This window comes from Cibotium barometz, chromosome 19 (assembly GCF_041138505.1).
Source record: "Cibotium barometz isolate CiBa-2024 chromosome 19, ASM4113850v1, whole genome shotgun sequence".
Taxonomy (NCBI): domain Eukaryota; kingdom Viridiplantae; phylum Streptophyta; class Polypodiopsida; order Cyatheales; family Cibotiaceae; genus Cibotium; species Cibotium barometz.
Window position 1 is genome coordinate 1,904,110 of NC_141064.1, and position 19,511 is coordinate 1,923,620.

Genomic DNA, 19,511 nt, shown 5'->3' on the forward strand with positions numbered 1-19,511 from the left:
GGGTTCTCGGCCTCGTCTAGCCTGGGGACCATTGGCGGCAGGCCCAGCACGTTGTTTTGGAGATTGGCAAGCCTTTTGCAGTCTCCGGAGGAGATCCAGGCGGAGAGGCTGAGTCACTTCAGAGGGGGGCTGATTATGAGGAATGACATTTAGGAGGCACTCACTGAGGAGTGGTTCACGCCTTTCGAGCCAGCGGCCCCACGGTGGATGGGAGCCTTTACACAGTTGGAGATCCTAATTGCTGTCAGAGCTTGCACTGAGGATGGTAGATGCCTCTACTATGAGATACAGGATGAAAGCAGACTTCAAAGAGTGGAGGCGGAGTCGCCTTTGGTTGCAGAGTGCATCTTTCAGAGGATACGGGTAGTGGCCACCGCTTCTCGGAAGTGGCATATTGATCCAGACCCTGCAGATGTGGACTCTGATTGGCGCATATGGGCATATGCTGCGCGCCCCTTGGCCCGGCTCCAGTGGGACCCTGGCGAGTACGAGTGGCAGGATCCTTATGCGTCCCCCGAGGCCACAGAGATCACCTTTTTCCAGTACATTGTTCGGCTGGGGAGGCATATTTTGACTGCGACGAGGATGGTCTCTCCAGCTGCATCGGAGCATTGGCGGCTACAGGGCCTCTCACAGGAGTTCCTGGAGGATTTTTGGACCAGGCTCTGGGCTAGCCGACAAGCACGCAGGATCTCGACTTTCCACTGGCTGGTTGCCCACAGGGGCTCTGCAGTTGGCACCTGGCTTGTCTACAGTGGCCTTCCATCGGCCTGCGTCTGAGGCGGCCACCCATTGGAGACACAGAGACATTGCCTATGGGACTGTCCACAGGCACAGTAGATTTGGCTGAGGATGTTGCGCATTTTGCCCCCCCCCCTCCAGAGGGCATGTATACTTGGGGAGCCGCTGCTTGGTCGACTTCGTCAGGGCCTGCTCTGGGATACGAGACGGAGCAGGACAGCCAGGCCATCAAATTCATTAGGGGCCAGCCTCGCCTTGTTCCTTCACCAGACTTCTCGTCCGCCGGCTGGACACAGGAGAGGGATTTACGATGGGAGCTCCTTAGCAGCCTCACCATATGGTTCACCTGGAAAGCCCGTTGTTTTAGGGCCTTTGAGGGGAGACTAGAGCCACCAACAGAGACTGTTTGGAGTATCTGGCAGGAGCTGATTCACACCTTGCGAGAACAGTATGACCGCATCCGGGGCGACTCGGATCGAGCGATCTTGCGGCGCCAGGCCTTCCACACCACTTGGCACAACGGCCCTTTCTATACTCTACACGCGGGTACCCCCCGCTGGCACTACAGGCCACCTGTTTGGATTTTCCCCCCTCCTATTGTATAATATAGCCTCTCAGTTATGTGTACTTTTATCTATACTTTTTTGCACCTAGGGAGAGTCTCCCTAGCTGCCTTGATTGCATCTCTGCTCTACCTTCTTATTAACAAGAGAGGGGTTTTGTAGCCCAGTGGGCGTTTTTTTATAACTAATAAAAGGATCTTTTCTCGGGAAAAAAATTTTTTTGTTAGAACACTTGTCTACGTAGGAAATAACAAAATCTCGATGAAATATCTTGAGAGCAACTAAATCGCTAGAAGATAAAGAATTGCTAATAGAGGGAGTACTCTTTGAACAGAATTTTGTGAGTTTCTCAAAGGCCTTTCTCAAAATAGTAGCTTTCCAATGAGAAAAATGCCTTGAACTCCTAAAGATTCTTCTAGCTTGACTACAAAACTAGATATGCCCTTTTCTATGGCCTTAAGAAGACAAGAGTCAACTAAAGAAGAAAGTCTAAATTTATTGCCTTTAGAAAAGAGCTCTTTAAGCGAATGAGAAGGAAGAATGGAGCAATCTGCAGTGACCACATGTCCTAAAGATTCCTCCACAAACAAAGAGAAGACAGCCTTCCTACAAGGGCATTCAGTTGTAAGAATGACTGATTTATTGTGCTCTTTCAAGTTTCTCCCAATATCACTATACTTGAAAGCTTTTTGACCTAAGGTTTTAACATATTTGAAAGCTACTAAAGAACTATGGGACAATCAACTTCCACGTGGAGCTGTTGGATTGTCACTAGCCTGGACATTTCCCAGTATGACAGGGATCTGGTGGACTCCAAGACGTCTAAATATTTGGAAAGTACAAGCTTTGGAAATGGAAGATTATCCTAGAATACAAAGGATCACACTTCTAGAATCTAGGAGGGTTACTATTTTTGGTTTGACTCCGATGAAAATTATGTTCGCGTCATTACGTATGGAATTGACCAAATACCAAGAGTTGCCAAAGTACCTATGACAAATGGGCTACCAATTGGGACATGTGGCAAGAAAGTGGACCAAAGTAAGACAAGTGGCCTCACACTTGTCACTTCACCTATTGTGTGGCTCTCCACTTGTTATTATAGCCTTCTCTTTCCATTTTCACTCATGGGAGCCCCAAATCTATAAATTGGAGCACTCTCTTCATTAAAGGAGGCTCTCTTGCTGCACACTAGCCTCTACCACCGTTGCAGGCCGTCCTAATGTTGGCTACTCTCTTTCTCTCTCTCTTGAAGACTGCCCATGAAGAATACCGGCTGTTGGGAACTGTTTTGGAGGCTTCCATTGCGAAGAAATACTGGAGGCAAGGGTATTTAATCATTTTATTATGATTTCTAGCCACTCTACTTGTTGTACCAACCCTTGTACTTGTTGTATCTATTGTACCAACCCTTGTACTCGTTGTACCAACCATTGTATCTGCTGTACCAACCCTTGTACTTGTTGTACCAACCATTGTACCTACTGTACCAGCCATTATACTTGTACCAGCTCTATTGCATGAAGACCCATGGTTTTTGGGGAAGAAACAATACCCACACGGAGGTATATGGATTATATTGTTGACTTGGCATTTTTACAACTTGTGTACCGGCTGAATTTTATGGTTGCCTTGTGTTGGGCGGAGTTATGGCATTTGTATATGGATAATCTGGCATCAATAAAAGTTACACATATAACACCGCATAGAGGCCGGAATGAGCCGACCGGGGGCCCCCTCCCTCTCTCTTGGAGTATTTTATTATCCAAGGAGAAAATATAACATGTTCAAGCTTTCTGGATTGTTTAGTGGTTGTGATTAAATGCCAAAATCTTTAATTGTGCCATGGTCAAGCAATGCACACCCACTCCCGCGCTTCCTAGGCGAGTTACATGGACGGCGCTACTCCAAACACCCCCCCTCAACAGCAGCTTGCGACCACGCCTGCACTTGACAGTGCAACCCACCGGTGGCCAATTCCCACCGGTGGCCAATTCCTCTTCTCGCCTACCAACCATGGCCTCCATCACCAACAGCCAGCTGTGCGAAGGATGGGTGGCAAAACCACCTTACCATAAACAATCTCAAACGAGGCCTTTCCTATAGATGCATGCACCGTGTTGTTGTATGCAAATTCTACAAGCGGTAAGTACTTCTCCAAAGAAGAATTCTGATCCGCCACATAACATTTCAAGAGATCCAACACGGCTAAATTTGCAGCCTCACTTTGCCCGTCTGTATGAGGGTGATAAGCTGATGAGAAGTTCAATTTGGTGCCCATATTATCAAATAAGGCCCGCCAAAAGAGACTTGTAGTCCTGGGATCTCTATCCCCCACAATGGACTTCGGCATTCCATGATGTTTGAACACTTATGCAAGATATATTTTAACCATATGCTCAGCTTTGATGGTCTTTTTGACCGGCAAGAAATGAGCTTGCTTGCTAAACCTGTCCACAATTGTCCAAATTGCATCATTACCCTGTTGGGTCCGTGGCAAGTCCATAATGAAATCCATTGTAATACTTGCCCATGGCTGCGTGGGAATAGGCAATGGCTGAAGTAAACCTAGTGCCTTTTGCCTATCAAATTTCACCTTTTGACAGGTGATATATACACATACATGTGCCTCTATGTCCTTGCGAATACCTAGCCAAAACAAATACCACTCAATCATGTGCGTAGTAGGCATTATGCCTCTATGACCAGCATATGGAGGAGCATGGTACTCATCCAAAACCTTTTGCCTCATGTCAAACACCACACATAGGCAATTATCTTTCATGAGATAACCCTCTTTGATCACATATGAGGTATGTGCATGACCAGCCATCAAATCAGCCCAAATAGTGGCAAAATCAGCATCCGTATGATGCAAATCATGCACGGGTGTGCAAGATCTGAAAATGAAACATAGAGAGGAAATTGGCCATCCTCATATGCTTCTCTGACAACTTAGTTTGGGTAAGAAAATACCTCAAACTCTGGTGATCTGTCTTCACAATGAAATCACCCCCAAGAAGGTAATGTTTCCATATAGTAAGTGCATGAATTACAGCCAAGAGCTCTTTCTCATAAATGCCAAGAGATAGCTCTGCATCATGCAATCTATGGCTCTCATTAGCCACGGCATGTCCCTCTTGATTAAGGACACCTCCTATGCAATTTCCAGATGCATCACATTCCACACTAAAAGGCTTTTGCAAATCCGGAATGATCAACATTGGACCATGAGTAGTTGCATCTTTCAATTTGAGGAATGCATCCCTCTCTACATTAGTCCATTTGAACACGGCCTTCTTCTTTGTCAAATCATGCAAAGGAGAAGCAATCCATGCAAAGTGCCGAATGAACCTGCGGCGGTAGTAAGAGCATAATCCAAGAAAACTACGGATCTCATGCACCGAACTCAATTTGGGCTTCCACATTGCATCAATCTTTGCGAGATCCTTCAACACTCCATCTTTGGACACAATATGCCCAAGATAATGTATCTCTGACAAGAAGAACTCACTCTTCTTTGCATTTATGAAGAGTTTATGCTTACAGAGTTCTTCAAAAACAATGGCCAAATGAGCTCTATGCTCTTCTGCGGTCTTCGAGAAGACTAGGATGTCATCAAAGAAGATACTTGTAAATTTCTTGTACCCACAGAATATGCGATCCATCATTCTATTGAATGTAGCCGGGGCATTTGTAAGACCAAAAGGCATAACAAGATACTCATAAAGTCCAAATGCCCTGAAAGCAGTTTTGTGTACATCCTCAAGCACTACACGCACTTGATGATACCCACTCTTGAGATCAATTCGGCTAAAACATGCCGATCCATCCAACTTGTCAAGGATGTCGTCTATGCATGGAATCGGAAACCGATTCTTGATGGTGGTAAGCTTATTCAAAGCTCTAGAATCCACACATACACGAAAGGATCCATCCTTCTTTTGAACCAAGAGGACGGGTGAACAATATATGGGAAAGAGCTTGGCTAAACCAAACCCTTCTCAAGAAGCTCACTCACCTGCTTCATGATCTCCTCTTTTTGGGATGCACTTACACGATAGGCTAGCCTATTAGGTGGTGAGTTACCCGGCACAAGATCAATGCGATGATCTTTCGGTCGTACGGGTGGCAACTCATTTGGTAACTCATCAACAAAACAATCATTATACTCTTGCAAAAATTTCAGCCTATCATTACTAAGAGTGTTTAAATGTACATTATTTTCCTCAACATGCTCTCGTACAAAAATGAAGTACGCAAAAACACTCTTTTTCATTACTTTTTTAATTTGTACATAAGATACGAGGGGAATGGTATCACCCTCTTCACCAGCATCAATTACATGCTCTCGGCCTCTATGCATGAAGGTGATCCTGTTGGTCTTGTAAGCCTTGCACGGATCAATATGTGTATGCCAAGGCTTTTCAAGCAATACATCACAGCCATTCAAAGGCGCCACAAGAAAATCCGCATGATCCACATAGCTTTAAATGTGTACGCGCAACTTACCAAAAATAGGCATGACCTGCACTTCTCTACCAACAAAGGCAGCCCCTGCTTCAATTTGAGGACCCATGTTCTCCACTTCAATACCCAAAGCAACTGCCATTTGTGTGGATATGAAATTTTCAGATGCACAATCATCAAACATGAACAAAGCGATCCTTGAGCTGTCCCCAAGCTTCACATACAACCCTGTCTTTGCTATCATGTGAAGTGTTGCCCCGCCCATCCGGAATCATATGCACATTAGGCTTTGATGCATTTGCATTATCACGCTTCTTCTTGTTTAGGCATGCCTTTGCAATATGCTCGGTGCTACCACAAGTAAAGCATTTCCCCTCACTCATATATTGCTTTTTCTGCTCCGAAGTGAGACCATAGTCTCTCAGTTTAAAGGGACGCTTCTTGGTAGTGTTATTTTCAACCTTTGGATCATTTTTATCTTGGTTTTGGTCGTTTTTAGGTGGCTGTCCATTATTTTGCAAATTTTGGACAGCTCTCTCTTTGCCTTGAAATGAGGGTTTAGCCTTATTGGATCGACTCAATTTGAGTTCCAATTGCTCCGTGGCGGTGGCGGCTGCGATTAGTTGGTGTAAGGTATGATCAGGATACATTTGTAGTCCGCTTTGTACACGGGTTGCAATCCCAATTGAAACCTTCTCTTCCTTTCCGCCTCAGTGACATACATGAATGGAGACACCTTCAAAAGCACTTTCCAAAACTTTTGTACATATGCATTTACCGATTCCCCTTGATTTTGCTTCACCCAATCCCACTTCATTGTTATCTCATTCAATACATTGGGAGGCAAGAATTGAGCATAGAACCTCTCCTTGAACACTTTCCATGATCTAGCAGGATTCGGTGAAAGCTTCTCCGTGAGCCACCAATGGGCAGTAGTGCCTTTCATGAACATGCTTACATGCCGGATCATGGATTTCTGAGTGAAATCTTCATCACTGAAAGCAATATTAAACTGGGCAATAAAAGCAAGTGTCTTTGATGCATCATATTCCCCATGATGTGTCAAACTTCACAGATTTGTCTCCGGCTTTGAAGTCACGAGACTTTGATACATGTGCCTGCATCTCAACATGTTTTCCCCCATGTTTGTCCATTGGGACAGCTCCTATGACTGGCATCATTTTAGGACCAAAAATTGATCCACAAGGCATAGATACATGTGCCCTGTAAGCATGAGGCATGGCTGGCCTCTCAACATGCATTGATACATTTTCAGCCATAGCTTCTTCCTCACGAGCACTCTTGAAGGCATGAGTGGCATGAGAGATACGCGGAATACCAGCACCAACAAAAAATTGCAGCCCATGTTGCATGTGTTATGCATGCACATTTTCAGTCGGCAATGACATTTGACATACATTTTGACCACTGCCATAAACATTGTATCCTTTACGGGCTACATAAGGTATTCCTGCGTGGCGTGAAGTCACTGATTGTTCCTCTCCCATAGCATGGAGATTCATCCTCTTAGACATAAGTTCTTGTTCGGGTACCTGTGGGGATTCCAAGACATGTGGGATGGTTACCTTTTCTGCATAGGCATCCTCAGTACGAGCCAAGTATGCACGTGCTGCATCCCTTGGTTGTGCAACTCTTGAGCAATCATTGCCATTGCATGATCCATATAAGATTCAGCTTTCTTGGCTTTCAAACGGTCATGTACCAATGGATCCTCGCGGCGGTATTCAATTCAATTCTTCTTGTTGTGCATGGAGAAGAGCCTGCATACGAGTAAGTTCAGTCCTCAAGACTATGGACTCTTCTTCCTGCATCTTCTCTTTGCCACGAGAAGGCTGTCCCACATATTCATGTTCCCTATTGTGCACCACATGAGTTTGCACATCCTGTAAAGCATTGGAGGCATGCATTTCATTGTCCCTGCCTCTTGTATTAGCATCTCCAACATTCATTGTATTAGCATCTCCAACATTCATTGTATCACTGTCCATAATGTTCTAAGTGTGGAGATAGCTAGTGTTCACGGTGATCGTCTCTCACGATAGAAGTGAAAGAGAACTGTATGCTCTGATACCAATGTAACTTGGTTGAACACAATGCTAATCAATACACTTAAATACACTAAGATTTGATGGACACTTGCTCAAATACAAGAAGTAAATTGCTGAATTGACAAGAGACACACAATGTGCCGGAACGACCGACCCCTCCTCCAAATAAAGTATATTGATCTTGGGAGAATCAAGTACATAGTGTCATGGGCATTTCTGACCAGATTTCCATACCAATGCATATGAATACAATATTGCAAACAAGTGGTTGTCAATGTAGACTTGCAATCCACACTACCCTCTCAAGTGTGTAGGAGAGTGATTAGCATCCGGAAACACTCTTGGAAGCTTGAGAAACACCTTAGCAAGCTTGAAAATGGAGTTGGGAAGGAGAAAGTGCAGAAAATGCAGCCCAACAACCCTCATGAAGGAGACGCCTATCTCTAGAGAGAGGAGGAGGAGTGAGGTGGTGAGTTGTCCAGTGTAGGTGACAAGCAGGTGCTTTGTGGAGCAAGCTAGAGTGGACACATGGCTAGTTACTCCCTTTGTACAAAGTGGATAAGGTCTGGGCGGTGGACATTGGGTTATGTCCACCTCGAGACATCAGTGTGTGTGAACACTGGGCTGGTCATAATTTATAAGTGAGTTTTGGTCCTCCAAAACTTCATGAAAAGTGTACACACTCACTTATAAATTAGTGCTAAATCCTAAGGCTAGGTTCATAACCAATACTTACCACCTGTCACATGCCACATAACCATGTCAGCAGACAGTTTCACACGCACGGTTCGCGAACGGGTGTCCCCTTACCTGGAACTACACATTGGTCAAGCAAGCATGAAAACAGCATGCAATTTCAATTGCAACAAGCAAGCACATAAAGATGCTATGCAATGTAGCATTGGTATCGACAATCCCCGTTCATGAGACTATACCAAAATAGACGTGCTCCAAGCAAGTACACGAGGTACCAGACCCAATGGAACACCAATCCACCAAGCATTTCCGCGCATGTACACGGAGGCACAAGTCCCAACGGAAAGCCAAGTCCACAGTATCACATGAGTGGCATCAATCCCCGGCATATACAACTGCCATGGACACCAGTCCAATGTACATACATGATAAGAAAGCACGGGTGGACCAATTTGGTGGCCAAATGGTGACAGATGGACCCCCTCTAAGTGTAGAAAACTCTTTGTAGGCCAGGAACAAAACGCAAGTATAGATGCTCCAAAATCAACAAAACGCTGACTGAAATTCAAAAATTCCGTGTCCTCAAGTACTAAACTGTCACCCAAGCCACAATCCACACAAAACCCCCTCTGCAAGTGATATGTGTCCATTGGAGAAGATAACGCAGCCAACTAAGAGGCTGCAAAGCTGAAAATGCAGGCCTACTAGTTTCCACACCTCAGATGAAGAAAAAACGCTGAAGAGAAGGTACCTTCAGGTCCAAATGATGAAGCCCTGGTGAAGGTAGAGCTTCCAGCAGGAACACTCCAAAAAACGCAGCAAAACAGGGCTGCAAATCTGAAAACGCAGAAGTGGAAGGGGCAGTACATAAGCTAGAATCTGAACACGCAGACCCTGGAAGGTACCACCATGCCTCAGATCAACCAACCAACATCAGCAAACGAGCCTGTAGGAGAAAAAACCCAGCAAATTCACTGTTGCTGCCATGCACAGAGCAAGCCGACAGCACTACAAGAGTCCTAGGGACAGATGCTGATGAAGATCAACCACAAAATTGCAACAGTGAAGTACCTAGAAGACGGTAAACTAACCAACAATAGATCTGAGAAAAAAAAAACGCAAGAAAGAGGAGGGAGCAACTAATGCTGCAAGTCACCGGCGCTCTAATACCATGAAGAAGTGCACAACGGAAGATGGGAAAGCGGAAACACAGGAGCGAGAGTGAGAGAGAGAGAGTGACGGAGAGAAAAACAGGTATATAACTGCTCTCAATATCACCAAACAAGAAACACATGCTAATACAAGTCCCGAGCAAGAGGGGAAGATGACCTTGCATGTGAGGGACTACAGAAAGCCAATATGCAGAGGCACTAAGGCATCTAAGAGGCACAAAGCAATGAATGTGAGGGAGGGAAGGCCCGGCTACATAAATGCCCGCAGCCGACCAGCTCCTCACAACTAGGAATACAACCTAATGACTGTAAAATAGGAAAAAAGTGGGAATATGATGCGAGGGGTGAACAACCCCTCTAGCTAACATGGTTAGCCCTTAAGGCTAGAATAGGACACCACAAAGGAAGCCAACACCAGAGCAAGGGGATGATGATGTCTAACACCACCTCTCAGTACTGGATGCTGAGTGAGCTCCAAGAAGCCAAAGACGCCGTCCGACGCCGTCCTCAATCAAAGATGAAAGACTGCAGCAACAAGTACCAGGAAAGCTCCACAAGCAATCTCCTTAGCAACTCAACTACAAAAGCAACAAAACAAGCTACCAGGTATACCGCTCCTCTAGAAGAAAACAACCATGTAGGCTACGACGTGCTATTATAAATAATGGTTCCACTCCCAAGTATAAGAACACTCCCCGAAGTCGAATGTCGAGTTTCCACGCTGGAGAAGGTCTGAAAAATCTCAAAACCAACCAAGATCAAATCTTGTAGATAATCAATCTTGGGAGAAGGAAGCTCCTCCTCACTGGAACCCTCTGAGTCCATTTGCTCAAACTCTGTAACAAGAGTTGCCAAACATTGAAAAGAAGCATAAAGGTCGATATTGCAAGATGTAAAGACCTGTAGAAAAGATAAATCAAATGCTCAAACTGCGTACCATGAGTTTGCCCAATGCTATACACAAGCACACTCCACTAAGGTGGACATTGCGAGATGAAAGGACTCCACGTGCCCCTCTGAAAAATGACGTCGTCAAACTGGTACAAGCCCAACCTCATTTTGATCCGAATCCAAAAAACTCTGGAAGTACCACTGTGCCCTGGGCATGGCTACCAACCCCCGCAGATCCAAAGTATCCCACCGTGTCCAAAAGTCCATCTCCAAAACAACCCTACATGCCGCATCAAACCAAATGCAAAACTAGTAGAGGGAGGGGCATCCTCAAAAGCATCACAAAGAGAGGCAGAGGTAGACTCCTCAAAATGAGGAAGGGAAGAAGGAATATAAACTGTAGTGGTAACAAAGTCCTCAAAAGCATCACTAACAGTAGAAGACTATTCCATAGAATCAGATCCCAAAAATCAACAACAAACTAATGATCCCTATGAAAGGATCACACCTCACAGGCAAAACCCCCTCCTTTCTCTGCAAACACTACAAAGAACATAGACTCAGACAAAATAAACTCTACTCAGGATCTCTGAAAATATCACTACTCTCGTCAAGAAAGAACTACTCTCCTCCAAAATTTGCAAACTCGAGTCGCGCAGTAGAAAGTCTCCACACATACAAAACAACTCCCAAAACTGATCCTCAAGTGAAGTAGCTGGAGATGGGCCCCCTCTGAGTGTAGAAAACTCTTTGTAGGCCAATAACAAAACGCAGGTATAGATGCTTCAAAATCAGTAAAACGTTGACTGAAATCAAAAAATTCAGTGTCCTTCTCAAGTACCAAACTGTCACCAAAGCCACAATCCACACAAAACCCATAGTCAGAGGGAATGGGCATTTTTTGACTCGCGAATGTTGGGATGGTAGCATCTTCGTGTCCCATGTCACTCTATAGTCACAGGGAATGGCCATTCTCAATCTTTTCCATCCCCATTCCTCATCCCCATTTTGTGTCTCATGTGACTATTACAAAACCCCCTCTGCAGGTGAAATATGTCCATTGGAGAAGAAAACACAGCCAACAGAGAGGCTACAAACCTAAAAAATACAAGCCGACCAGCTTCCACACCTCTGATGAGGAAAAAACGCTGAAGAGAAGGTACATTCAGGTCCAAATTATGAAGCCCAGGTGAAGGTAGAGCTACCAGCAGGAACATTCCATAAAACGCAGAAAAATAGGGCTGCAAATCTGAGAACACAGAAGTGAAAGGGGTAGTAGATAAGGCAGAATCTGAAAACACAAATCTTGGAAGGTAACACCAAACCTCAGATCAACCAACCAACATCAGCAAACGAGCCTATAGGAGAAAAAACGTAGTAAATACATTGCTGCTGCCCTACACAAAGCAGGCCGACAGCACTACAAGAATCCTAGGGACAGATGTTGATGAAGATCGACCACAAAACTGCAATAGTGAAGCGCTTGGAAGAGGGCAAACTCACCAGTAACAAATCTGAGAAAAAAACACAAGAAAGAGGAGGGAGCAACTAATGTTGCTAGTCACCAGCGCTCCGATACCATGAAGTGGAAACACGGGAGAGAGAGTGAGAGAGAGAGATGGAGAGAAACGCAGGTATATACCTACTCTCAATATCACCAAACAAGAAACACATGTTGGTACAAGTCCCAAGCAAGAGGAGAAGATGACCTCGTATGTGAGGGACTACAGAAAGCCAATATGCAGAGGCAGTAAGGCATGCAAGTGGCACAAAGCAATGAATGTGAGGGAGGGAAGGCCCGACTATATATATGCCCAAATAGGGGCAGCCGACCAGCTCCTCGCGACTAGGAATATGAACTAATGACTCCATAAAATAGGGAAAAAGTGGGAATATGCTATGAGGGGAATATCTAACATGGTAAGCTCTAAAGGCTAAGATAGGACACCACAAAGGAAGCCGGCAGCAAGGGGATGATGATGTTTAACAATCTTGAGGATCATCGCATTGAGTTGGTTCCTGAGACGAAACCTCCCAGTAAGTTCTCCTATCGCCTTTCTAAACAACAGTTATCTCAGTTATTCTCAGCCGGATTCATTGGCCTATCATCCTCGACGTTCGCTACACCCGTCTTATTCGTGCAAAAGAAAGGTGAGACTGCACATTTATGTGTGGATTACAGGGCACTCAACAAGCTCACAATCAAGAATAAGTTTCCAATGCCCCACATCGAGTACATTCTGGAGTGTCTTAATGGTGCTAAATATTTTTCCAAAATAGACCTCACGAATGGCTATCATCAAGTCCACATTTTTACAACCGACATTGCAAAAATTCTTGAATAGTTATCGAGCTAATTAGGAAGTGTGTATTCATGTTCTTTGTTGATATACTCATCTTTTCTACCAGAGTAGAGTAGCATGACCACGATGTGGAGAAGGTCTTGCAACTTTTGCGAACAATAAGCTCTACATTAACGAAAAGAAGAGCGCATTTGGCCTAAGGTTCATTATCTGGGATACGTTATTAGTGAGTCCAGTATTCGTTTAAACCCCGACAAGGTACAAGCTATATTAGATTGGGATGTTCCTAAGACTGCCCAGGAAATCAGATCATTTGTGAGTCTTTGTTAGGCCTACAATACCCACATGGACAAATTTTCAGACCTTGTTACACCTCTTACAGATCTCCTCAAGGACGTGAAGACGCGTCACCAAAAAGTGTCCGTTATGAGCAGGCCTTCCATGCATTACAGAAAGCGGCCTCAGAAGCACCACTCCTCAAGCTGACATCATTCCATGACCCATTGAGATTATCACGGAGGACTGCACGACTACTGTCGGCCTGCTCTACAGTTGGCCAACCAACTCATATGAGGCATATATAAGGAAGCACGCCCTTCTCCTCATATTTCATCTCATTCTTGCATATTTTCTAGAGGTCATTGGCTGTTGCAACAGTCTCATATGCTTGTAAGCACCTACGGGCTTCCCTCGTGCTCATTTTCAGCAATGATCAATTGTCCACAGCCTTCTACAGCTTGTGCTTTTGCCTACAACTTGTGTTTTCTCTTTCTTTCATGGTATCAGAGCCAAAGGCTGATCAACAGGTAGGAAATTGCTGCATTTTCCTGATTGGAGCAGAGGCTTCCTCAACTTTGCTGCCTTTTCCTAATTGGAGCAGAATTGAAAGATTATGATCGGTGACACTATGGTTTCACTAAATGATTGCTTTAAGGGCTAGGGGGCTTGGGAACTCTTTTCCTTGGTACCCGAGACAAAACCTAACCAAATTTTTAATTGGATCCCATCACTACAGTGGTTGGTGGGCAGTTGGCTAACCCATGGGAGTGGATGGGGTTAGGCTAGACTGATGGATCCGTAAAATGAGACTCCTTTCTGTTATTATGATAGATGAAGTAAATCCCGATAGTAATTGTTCTATGGATAGGAATCAACGGCTGTGCCTCTTGATGGGAAAAAAAAGCGTTGATCTCTATGATCCAAGTGTAAGTTCCTTCCTTGATCTCGCCGAGTATCTTTATAGGTGCGGTCGCGGGATCAGTTTGGTCAGTAATGATCTTGACTAGTAAAATTTTATCGTGGAGGAATCGCCTGTGCTTTCCGGGCAAGAGAAGTTTTTTCGAGTTCGGTTTTGGAAGAACCGAGGAATTAGTCACCTGTCCGGATATCCGTGGGCGAGGCCCCGAGTGTAGAACCCTGCCCCGCGCTAGATGTACTACTTCCGCTATTAGCACCCCGAATCCATTGCGCGGTGGGGGATAGGGATCTTACATATCTTGACAGGCTTTGATATCTTTTCTTATAGATTGTATTTGATTGTCCATCTCATCAAGTATCTTTGCTTCAAAATCTCTACCTTGATTAGGGGATAAGCAGACCAAGCCAAGGATGTAAGGAAATCTTTACCATAGATAGCTTTAAGAGGATTCATTACTAATACTTTTATAATAAGCATCATAGGCAAATTCTAATAGATGTAGGAAGTTCAACTATCTTTTTTGTTCACATCCACAAGAGGCTTTGAGAGTGTCTTCTATAACTTGATGACATCTTTTATATTATGATCGCATGGGATGTTCTATCATAAAATCCCTAGATTCTCTCAATCATCGCGTCAACATTATGCGATGCATTCAATTCTTGGCATCTTCTTGTAGTACCAGTTGCATTTTGTGGAGATTCTCGTAACTCCTCAGCTTTCATGCTTTGAGCTCTGCTAATGGCTTTTTCCCCGTTAACCCCTAAGGCTATTGGACATACAAACATGATGGGTACACACTCATATGGCGGGATATAATCAAAGACAAGGTGAGGTGGACGCATACGCATACACGAGACTCTGAAATACCCAACAAGATTGAAAGACTAAAATTTCTCAAAATTCATTTGGGATCTAAGTGCTTTCACACAAGGGTACCCACACACCCGTATGCTTTTATATATTTTCTTGACTATATGAATCATGTAAAATTTCAAGATTATCATCCAAAATTTAATTTTCAAAGGCTTTTGCAAATTTCAATTCTTCTTCAATGCTTCCTCACTTAAGGATTGGGATGTCCTTATCTCAATTGGGGCTATCTTTAGCTCTATAGATCCTCTTATTTTCCCAAGTGGCATCTTCAACAGGAAGAAACTTCCATTTAACTCAGCATTCTTTGAGAATCCTGTTGGAGGCTGAAGCTCTCTTACAGGTGCTGAGGTCAAGGTTCGTGAGAGATTTGCTTTCTCTATTTCTCTTTTCCCACCCTCCCTCCCTTTCTTCTCTCTCCTCTTGCTGTGCACAGCTTGAGAGGAGGCTATTTGCTGTTTTTTACAGCCCTCTTGATTCAGAGAAGGTTTCTTGTCAAACGACACGGCTTGATGAGATTTCTCTCCTGTTGCTCCTTCTCCAATTGATACTCCAACACCTTCACTGCCTGAATCCCTGCTCTCGCTCCCCAGGTGGTTCCTCTTCCCAATCTTTCTTCTGTGAGTCTCTCATCTAGGTCTTGCTCCCACCCCTACCCATACACCATCCACAACACCAAAGACAAGGGCAAGGACAAAGCTTCAGAGGAGGGATCTACAATGGTAGCATACATGGCAGTCACAAATTCATCCACTTCTTCACAGGATTCACTCCTCGTGATCACATAGATGAGTTCTCCAGAAGACATCAATGACACATCTGAAGCGCTAGAATGGGTTGGTGATAGTTGTGCTTCTTCCCACATGACCAATCAAGCCCATATCTTGGAGGACTACCAGACTCTCTCTTCTTCAGTTCACATCGGCGACAACTCCTCACTTCCTATCACCGGTGTTGCTAATGTTTCTTTGGGTTCCTCTGCCACCTTACATGATGTTTTATATGTACCAAGGAATTCCAAAAATCCGTATTCAGTGTACAAAGCTTCTCAGAAGGGACTTGGTGTGTACTTTGATGATGAGGTCATTGAAGTGATAGACAGGAAGACTCTCTCGGTTGTTGCCAATGGAATCCATGATGGGGGTCTCTACACTCTCATAGTCAGACTAGCAAGTCGAGCCACTCGCAAACAAAACTTCTTTGGGATTGTCCTAGGCATAAGCCCTAGACACACAACGGACATTCTATACTTCCCCCCAAGTGGATGGCTACACCTGACTTGCTGAGCAAGATGCGTTGTGATTGGATCCCCCTCTGACGCTTCAAAGGAGCCTAACTATAAGTCCTAGAGTAATAAGTGCGGTGCGGTAAAGCAACACGGCCTTCCAGAGACATGAACTCGCTGAAAGCCAAATGGAGTTCTCCATGCTAGCAGGACTTCCATAGTCAAATAATCGTTCAATCGAGGAATCTTTGGTTCAATATACGGACCATCGCTTTTCTTTCTAGTACGGCCTAAGAAAAATGATAACTATAGGAGGATCTTGAACCTAAGGCTAGTCAGCCAAGGGGTGGGGGGGGGCGGGGGCAGGGGCAGGGGCAGGGGAGAAGATAGCATAAAAAGTGCCTATGGGTGGTGGAAAACAGTAACTACAGGAGAATCTTGGACCTAAGGAAAAAAAAGACAGTATTACAAGCCAGTGTTGGGGCTTTGTACTCACGACGTTTTCATAGAAAATGAAATGAGTTGACCACTAAAGCAAGAGCCTACTGATACAATAATAGGTTTTAAGAGCTCACACGACTACAAAACCCACTGCAACAAAACTAAAATGGTAACTGCCACCTTATCACTTGACATGTTATTATGAGATGAGAGAAGGAAGAAGAAGAACAAGAAGAGCACTAACTCCTCACTTACTTGGAAAAGAATTTTTGGGGGAGCTGCAGCCATGAAAGTAAGGCCCTAGCTTGGAAGCCCAGATGGTTTCTGATGACGTTCTTACTGCAACCTAGCACAACCAATCAAATGCAAGGCACATCCTGCCACAATCAAACAAAATACATAATATGCATCCTAGGCAGTGTCGATATCATCCTAGGTTAATGGCAGGTAAATCCTGATCATACAACGTTGTGGTGACATGTTACCATCTGCATCCCAGCAGGTGCTGTACAATGGCGTGCTGACATGTTACATCATTTGCATCCTAGGTCATGCTAGTATGATCTACTTGGAGTGCTAATGTCATCATCACCCTATGTGGTGCTAATAACCTCTGTAGACAGACGTGCAATGGCACCCATGAATTAAGAGAACGTGTACATGACGGATGGGAGAGGCATACCGACGCATTCATGTGATAAGGAGGGACCTTTATTGGATCGAGAGGGACAAAGTCCGGCGTCTGAGAAGCAGCAGCTAGAACCATTAGAAGCGCGCGCAAACACGCACGCACGCAAAATGGAGACGGTGGTTACCTGAGAAACAGGGGGCTGGTGGTGGCTGTCCAGGTCAAGCAGAGGCCCAGTGATGAGGGAGGCGAGGGCGAGCATGGCCAGCACAGATCCGCACATCAAAGGCATTGTGGGCAAAGCAGGAGCTGCTAAAATGGCCCTCACTTTCTGCACTCTCCCCCGTCTCGCCATGGCTGCTATTGCTACAGTCATTGTCGTCTTCTTCTTCTACAGCTTCATGTTGTTGTTGTGGTAGTGCTTTCCATGCCATTTGCCGACTCCCACCCGTTGCAGTCTCCACCTTCTTGACAGATTCAAACGCCAGTCTCCATCCAGACTCGTTCCTGGTCAAGGAAACCTCGCAGCGCCTTCACTCTTGTAGATAAGGCTGGTCCCTAGGTGTTCACACGTCAACTGCCCACCATGCCTATACGCTTGCCTTGCATCTTTGTTTGGGCTAAATGAGCATCGTGCACTAGCCTTCCATGGCCCAGCCCCCAACCCACCCCACCCCACCCCACAAAATGCTCGAATGGTGGGCCTTTTCCACGTATCTAAAGACAATGGACATTGAGGCTCACTCGAAATGCTCGAATGGTATCTTGTCATATCAACTTGAAACATTCTCTAACAAAGGTGTTTGCAACCACTTTCTTTTCCACAATTCTTTAGAGTTAACCACTTAACCCTATTAAAGGTGTGTTCTTCCCACTTGGACTAATTAGTGCTCTCATCCATCTCCTTAATAGATGACCTTTTGGAACTAATAGCTACTTTGTTTTCCATTTCTATGATGGCCTTTACTTGCCTTGTTTAAATTTTGACTACACCTTGGTTCCTTAAGCTTAACCTTGAGAAGAGATGTGTTTAGCATTGAAGCAAGGGTCGTTGGGAAACTTACCACCATGAAGACGAACCTACCATCCAACCCTCATATTGACATGAGCTCACACCTCAAGTGATCTTCCCAAACTTGTTGTCACACCGAGATGCTCCTTCATGTTGTAGGTGTTGCAATTGGTGAAGCCAAAACTCATGTGGTGATGCTCCTTCATGTTGTAGGTGTTGCAATTGTTGGTGAAGCCAAAACTCATGTGGTGGCTCCACGCTTCAATTTGCTCACATGCAATGCCTAGATCAGTAAGAAAAGAGAATAGAGGAGAAGCTGAGAGAAGAGAAGAGAGAGGACATGGCATTGCCTTCCAAACTCTAAGCATCAATGTATCCACACACATACTTGCATAGAGTTTCAAGAGAGAGAGTAGAGAGAAGAGAAGAGTGAGGACATGCAATCTAATGGATGGCATTGCCTTCCAAACTCTAAGCACCAATGTATCCACACACATAATAGCATAGAGTTTCAAGAGAGTCTATACGGTGGCTTACAAGTTGATGCTACCAGCAACTACACATACACATGATGTGTTTAAGAGTATCCACACACATACTAGCATGATGCTACCTACCAGCATACATGTATACAGGATGTGTTTCATGTCTCTCAGTTGAAAGCATATGCTGGGCCAATAGTGGACATTCAAGATGAGTTACCTTCCATGGAGAGGAAGGCATGGTGGATTATGTGTCAGAAAGAGTGTTGGGTGTGCTAGAGAAAGGGTGCTATACAGGATGTGTTCCATGTCTCTCAATTGAAAGCATATGCTGGGCCAATAGTGGACATTCAAGATGAGTTACCTTCCATGGATGAGGAAGGCATGGTGGATTATGTGTCAGAAAGAGTGTTGGGTGTGCTAGAGAAAGGGTGCTATGCAAGTGGAGTACCTCATCAAATGGAAGTGTTTACCCAATGAAGAAGCCTCATGGCAATCCACCATGATTTTGGGAGGTTATGAGAACATTTTAGATGCATTTGGTGAGTCAAATGAAAGGGAAGAATAGTGATTCAGCTTATTAGAAATTCCTATAAAACAACGTTAGAGAGCTTCATACCACTTGAGAATGAAGATACTTGCATTGGGAGAGGTGGCATACTCGATGTACTATCTTGGAGAGCAAGTCTTGGGCTATTTTGAGGGAAAATGATGGAGTTTAAAGCTATTGGAGGCCATTTACAACCA

At 44.6% G+C, this 19,511-nt stretch overlaps 1 protein-coding gene across 4 annotated transcripts in view; it reads right to left on the bottom strand.

Annotated features, from left to right (window-relative positions):
- LOC147628096 (O-fucosyltransferase 6-like) overlaps positions 1-17,887 on the bottom strand; it is a 29,806-nt gene extending 11,919 nt beyond the window's left edge. The window contains exons 1-3 of one of the 4 annotated variants that reach the window (XM_086813110.1): positions 17,458-17,887; positions 17,325-17,384; positions 16,898-16,988 (exon numbers count right to left, since the gene is read on the bottom strand). In XM_086813110.1, coding sequence (XP_086669236.1) covers positions 16,898-16,988; positions 17,325-17,384; positions 17,458-17,646 — 340 coding nt within the window. In that variant the 5' untranslated portion in view covers positions 17,647-17,887. The remainder of the gene's footprint in view (positions 1-16,897; positions 16,989-17,324; positions 17,385-17,457) is intronic. The other 3 variants (XM_086813113.1, XM_086813111.1, XM_086813114.1) reach the window with 3 other exon arrangements.
- Between the last annotated feature and the right edge of the window lie 1,624 nt (positions 17,888-19,511).